At 38.2% G+C, this 6,611-nt stretch overlaps 1 protein-coding gene across 1 annotated transcript; it reads right to left on the bottom strand.

Moving 5' to 3' along the window:
- Positions 1 to 2,402: 2,402 nt before the first annotated feature.
- LOC108671610 lies at positions 2,403 to 4,404 on the bottom strand (the record flags this gene model as incomplete). Its single annotated transcript, XM_018159177.1, has 2 exons — positions 2,403 to 3,668; positions 4,186 to 4,404. Coding segments are annotated over 2 exons (413 nt in total), but the record flags the coding sequence as incomplete, so codon positions are not given.
- Between the last annotated feature and the right edge of the window lie 2,207 nt (positions 4,405 to 6,611).

Genomic DNA, 6,611 nt, shown 5'->3' with positions numbered 1-6,611 from the left:
TATTCCATATTTCTGTACAAAGCCCTTGAGCGGAATCTAATACATCAGTTCCTTATAGGATTTAACAAGAAACAAACAACATGACGCATTCTGTGTCTCACTGGAGAATATTCGATAGAGATCTTCCCAGACTCTTCCTCTGGCGAGCGTTTATCGCAGGTTTATGCAATTTTAGCGATCGTTTCGTACGTATGCAGATGGAAGCAACGAACTCAAAGATCCGTGTATTTTCGGCCCTGAACACCGGACTTCAAAGGCCACTAAAATCCATACCAGGGACGATGGCGCAAGGAAATCCTCCTCATGCTACTGGACTCGACAGGTTCTAGTCGTCCATCAAAACAAAGCAGCTTTGTCATAGGTTCCTAAACTCAATTTCATCAACCATTCAATCGAAAGGCTGGACTACTTCAATGTTTTTCAGCTTTGATTGTTTATCCTCTCAATAACTGGCTGATATACGTGCATGATGGCAGGTGCTGCTCCCTTGAGGTACGGAGTGATGAGAGCACCGGGTCGTAAATGTAGGCGCCTGCTGTTATGAAGCACGTGTTACTTATAAATGAAAGTTATCGAAATTCTGCAATTTTTAATTTAGGAAATATTATCGCCCAAAATATTTCTGAAATTTTGTTCTTATGTGTGTATATTCATAAATACTAATTAGTAATATAATCACCAATATTAATTTTTTAATTAATTAATTGATACTGGATACACAATCCTTTATAAAATTCTACCTCACGACACAACTGTCTCAGGTTGGTCTATAATGTAGACTAGCAACGCGAAATTTATCACTTAATAAATAAGTATATATATACATGATTTAAATTAAAGTGTAAATTAATGTGATTAGAATTCAATTGAATGCATGAGTTGTATTTTTCATTTGATTAACATAATGCTGAAGCTGATCTATTTGCCCACGCCAAAAAGCCAATAAAAAAACAGCTGCCCACCCACGGGATGCTCGAGAATTCGCAGCAATTAAGATCCTGAAGTTCCCGCGCCTAAAAATTTCCAGCATTTCATTTGTTTTTATTTTAGAGATTGGCTCTCACACGTCATGTTTGCTGCGAGTCTGCAGCCACCAATAGCTTCCCTAAATCCTTTGGACTGCAGCTTGCGCCTTGTTCCAATTTGTCTGGAGCTCTACTTTCAAAACTCGCTAAGTGAACGTAAGTACTTACGTTCTATTTTCTTGTCTATGATTGGTGGATTTTGCTTGAAAGGCAGTCAATGATTGGCTGATGAACTTACGATTTCTTAACTTTTTTTAAAGTATAGGCCCTGGAGCTCATCGCTGCGTCAAGCAGTCGCTATACTTCCTTGCACGCGCCAGTCATATCAGGCTTTAGTGTTTGCTTCGATCGTATGCAGGATGAAGGCATTTCTCGTTTTTGACTCGCAATAGTCTAAGCAATTTCAAAGTTCGCCGTTAATTTTAAACCTTTCATTAAGCTCCAATTTAATTCGAAATTTAATTCTGAGTAAATGTTTGTGGAGGTAATTTATTTATGTTGCATTTGTGACAGTATATGATATTTCTGTTTTCCAATGACGCATACCCTCTAGCTCGATTTTTTCAGAAAAGCTGGACTTAATTTAGTGACATAAATTGACTAAATTTCCATAGAAACTAGTGTTTTGGCAGTGTGTATATGATTTTTTATTTCGAAGGAATATGTGTATCTCAATGGATCGACAGAATTGTCCTCCCAATGTTAATTTTTTTGCGAGGGGCGAGCAGGAAGTTTTACCCTAAAGAAAGTTTTCCAAAATTTAAAACAAATACTTTTTACGCGCTTGCTCAAATAAAGGCATTCAGAATTCGGTAGTGAAAACTCCTCGGCTTGACCACGACAGCTCTGCATAGTTTACCTTGATTTTATTGTCGTTGAAATATTCTTTATTCATGTATGGACTTCCCTCTCTGAAATAATGCGTGAAGAAATAATTGCGAATTCCCACATTTTAGCAACTCCTGGGCTCCTGCATTTCAAATGGGAATTTCCGAGCGTTCAAAAAGCCGGAGCGGACGCCGTACTTTATAAAGAAGGGGACGGAATTTAAGGTCATTTCCCTGGACGATACGGACGGCCGTTTGCTCGTTTAAAGGCTCGCTGGAAAGCTCTAGCTCGCAATACCACTTCATTTGTGCGCTGTACTAGTTCAAGTTGGAACGTTTGCTGCCTTCGCTGCTTTCAGATGGAGCCGTGTATCAAGAGAGCCGTATATCAAGAGAGCCGTATATCAAGAGAGTCGTATATCAAGAGAGTCGTATATCAAGAGAGTCGTATATCAAGAGAGTCGTNAAGATTTTCACCTCGAATTTTAATACCTAAATCAAAAATTTAAATTTAAATGAAATTTAAATCGAATCTCAGATAAGCTTACTATTTTTTTGATGCTTGATAATGAAATGCGCGACACATGAGGGCGTATCTTCATTCAGATAATGAAGTCGCTCCTAGGCCTGTACAGGATTTGCTTTAGTTTTAAATCAAAAGATTTGATGGAACTGAACTATTTGAAAACTAATATCGAGGCTCGAACCATTTTCACCAGCAAAGCTGTACTTGTTTCAAAGCTCAACCTCAGCCACTAACAAGATTCATTGACCAACGCCTCCAATAACAAGGTTCATTGACCGTAGAGACTTGAAGCGAATGTTGCAATGTCTCAAACTTAATAATGGCTTGATGATTCTATGCGACAATTTTCAGTGTTGTTGATATTGAAATATCATATTCAACATCAATACATTCTAGAGCTAGATTGATTACGTTCAATTTTAAACACAGAGGCATTTGTCTCTAACAAAAATACGAGCTTTACGCTGACAAAATCTGTTAAGGACACTTCCATTTATTTATATTTTCATTTGTTGAGATCAATGTACATTGATCAATTTTACAATCAATGTACAATCGTTATATCAGTTCATAAAAACACATCTACTTCAAATCCAACAGTTGCTGTTTCAGGTTGTAAAAATGAAAATATTTGATTCGAATTCAATCAAGGAATCTTTATCTTTTGTACATATGATTATTGCTAAAAGTGCTGGCTTGTATTACAGACTTTTATTACTGATGGCCTGTTCTGAAGTGCTAAGCATTCTAAATGATAAGAGAACTTTCAATATTTATGACACAAAGCGATGCTCCAAACTATAGTTGTGACGAAATTTAAGATTTTGATCACTGTAAACTTTGTTGTTCATTTACTTATTAATGACAGAGTCTCTGCCGCCCTCAACTAATAGACCGTCATCAAGTCTCTGTAGTCCTTGACTATCGCGAGATTAATTCGTTGAGGTCACTGTATTTAATGAGGTTGATCACTATAAACTTTGTTGTTCATTTACTTATTAATGACAGAGTCGCTGCCGTCTTCAACTAGACCGTCATCAAGTCTCTGTAGCCCTTGACTAGCGCGAGATTAATTGCTATGTATTTAATGAGGATCTTAGAAGAAAGCAGTGAACTTGATGACTCCCCAGAGGATGCAGGCCATCACAGGGACGGCTGACGGCGCTGGGGCTGCGGCGGGGCTGACACACAGGGAGGAGGGGCAGTTGAAGAGGGTGTAGTTGCCCATGTCGTACTCCCCGTTGCCGTGGTCCTGCGTCGCACGTCCGCACGTCAGGCCGAACCAGTAGTCTGTTGGGGGTGGGGGACTGTGATTATAAAATAATTCTATTTCAAGTATTTCTTGACTGTAATGTGTAAGGTGAGTAATCCAGTTACACGCTGTTGGATGTGCAGTTCATGGAACTAAATGCATAGATAAAAAAGAAATATTCTAGTTCATAGAATAGAATAGAAGTGTCGGCGTTGAAGAAATAGGCCCATGGCCTGTTGCCGATTCTTGAATTTTTCGCGACTTGATTCACAAGGGATCCGGCCTTTGGAACCCGATCTTTCCATAGCTGACGATTGATTGAGATAGCTGCTGGACTTATTGCCAGGTACTTTATGGAACTAAACGCATAGAAAAAGTTGAACTTTCGATGCTTTTCTTTTGGAAGATACGATTTCTAAATTCTACTGATTTGAATTAAAACCGAAAGGTATCTTTTAAAGGGAAAAATTTTTAGCATAAATTATTCATTTTACTTATGCAAATAAACAAATCAGTATTTTGTTAGCATATAACAACCCCGTACTGATCACTCACCGTTAGAGATCTTGGTGCAGACCGAGTACTCGTCATCAGTGGGACACTGCAGGAGGAATTTGGCCGTGTTGGCCAGCTCGCTGCACTCGCCCATCTGCGGCTCCATGATGACCGGCCACGTGCGCGTGATGTTGGCGCGCCACAACATCGCGAGGTCGCGACTTGCTTTGGGGCCCTTCACTTCGGGCAGACAGACGTAGCAAGTGAAGCTCGACACCGCTGCCCAGAAATACAAATTACTTGCTGGAAATACAATTTTCTTGCTATAAATACAAATTTCTGGCTAGAAATTACATCCAGTGCTGTATGAAATCCGGAGCAGTGGCTTGTATTGATGACCTTAACTTTGGGCAGGGAGACGTAGCACGTGAAACTTGACGCCTCTGCACACACATACAAACGTCTGGCTAGAAATAAAATAATGAATTATGAGAAACAATGACGACAGTTGCTTGCACCAATGACTTTTACTACGGGTAAAACAGCGCGGAGCAAGAGACCGCTAATAAATTTGGACAAATTATTTAATTAAAAGAATCGATATAATGTGAAAGGTTGATTTTGATGAGACATTCCACCGAAGTTCCAACGATCTCCAGGAAGGAGAACTGTAAGGTAAATTTGATTCCTCCGATATTCGAGAATAATTTTAAAGCAACAAGAATGGATTAACACATACAGGAGAACGTCTCGTGAAATTTACCATAGGTAGCGATGAATGTTCCACATAATATTCGTTCATTATGTGGCTGACTGAATAAATTTTGTCCCGCTATATGGTTGGATGAGAAAATTTTTTGCTTGAAATTTTCATAAAATTATTGCAAAATCAAAGTTTGCATCGGATAAAATAGATATGGCCTACTCATTCGGTACAAGGGATTTCTCGTATACAAAAGCTCTTCCCATCCGGGCCGGGAGACGATATTGCTTTTGAAATTTTCCATGATTGAAGAGAACGCAAAAAATACCTACAAATGTCCAGGCAGCCGCCAGTCAAAAATAAATTTCTTAGCTCAGTGGAAATACATTATGTAAAATTAGCCAATTTGAAAATCAGAAAGTGATGGAAATTAAAAAAGTTCGCTTTAAAACTTTGGTTGGTTGCGTAATGAACGCGAAAAAAAAAATAAATTTTTGTACGAGAAAATATACTAGGTCCAAGAATAATGAACAAAAAATGTCGTAAATCCCGCATATAAGAGAATCGATATCGCTGCACACACCAGATCAGCTTTCTTTTTCGGAGCTCAAGCACTGCGGTGCGCGTCTGTTCAGCCTCATTGTGTTTTCTGCGGACAGCTCCGGCCCAAATCTTCCTTGCGGAATTTCCTAAGCTTCGCGGTCCGGATGAATTTCTAAAACATCTCGGCTACCTCGCTCCGACTTCTGCTAGTGAAGACCTTCTCTGATTCAATATTCTGCAGTGAGCCGCACCAGATGCCAATTTCCAGCAGGCGTTGAAATGGATAAAAGTTTGCTGAAGGAGGCCCCCGTCTATATGGCAAGCGTGCATACGCGAGCTGTCGATCGATTGGAACGTCGATTACGGGTATAATGCAGAAAATATCTGATTTACTGTTACATGTAAATAAAGTGACGTACAGTGCAGAGTTTACCCACCATATGTGGAAGATTACCTTGGTCTAGTACGTGTCCCACTTGGTCAACTGTTAACTGTTAACAACTGTGTTAACTTCACTTCAGTGACTGTTTTCACCTCAATTCTTAACATAAATTTCTCATTCGTCACAAAACGGCACTTTTTTATTCAGCTTTCTTTAAATTACTTTAACCTTCACCCTTATTGTCTTTCTCTTAGCTAGTCAAGTTTTGCTTCAACTTCTCTTCGGTCTCTTCTGTCAGTGTTTGGTTTAGATAATGAAAAGCAAAAATCTTGACATCTTCACCAAACTATACATTCATTGCACGGTATTTCTTCTCGCGTAATTACATAGCACACAAGTAAAGATCTCCAAGATTTCGCTCCGAGTTTTCAATGCTCGCAGTTCTCTTTATTATACGAGAATTAATTTCTATTTCTACATCGTCCGACGGTTTAGAGGAAACTGAATATTTTTGGCGGACGTGCAATTAGAAATGAGATATATCGCATTTCCAGGTACGATAGACCTTATTTTTAACTAAGATATATATTATTTCCAATAAGATTTACCTTTTTTCCATATTAGATACGTATATCATATTTTCACATAAGATATATCTTATTTCCAAATAAGTTTTATCTTATTTCCAAATAAGTTGTATCTAATTTTCAAATAAGTTGTATCTTATTTCCAAATAAGTTGTATCTTATTTTTGAATAAGATATATCTTATTTCCAAATAAGTTGTATCTTATTTCCAAATAAGTTTTATTTTATTTTCAAATAAGATATCTCTTATTTCCAAATAAGTTTTATCTTA

Source organism: Hyalella azteca, unplaced genomic scaffold (assembly GCF_000764305.2).
Source record: "Hyalella azteca isolate HAZT.00-mixed unplaced genomic scaffold, Hazt_2.0.2 contig15258, whole genome shotgun sequence".
Lineage (NCBI taxonomy): Eukaryota > Metazoa > Arthropoda > Malacostraca > Amphipoda > Hyalellidae > Hyalella > Hyalella azteca.
The sequence above is the reverse complement of the archived record's forward strand: the minus strand, read 5'-3'. Positions and strand labels throughout refer to the sequence as shown.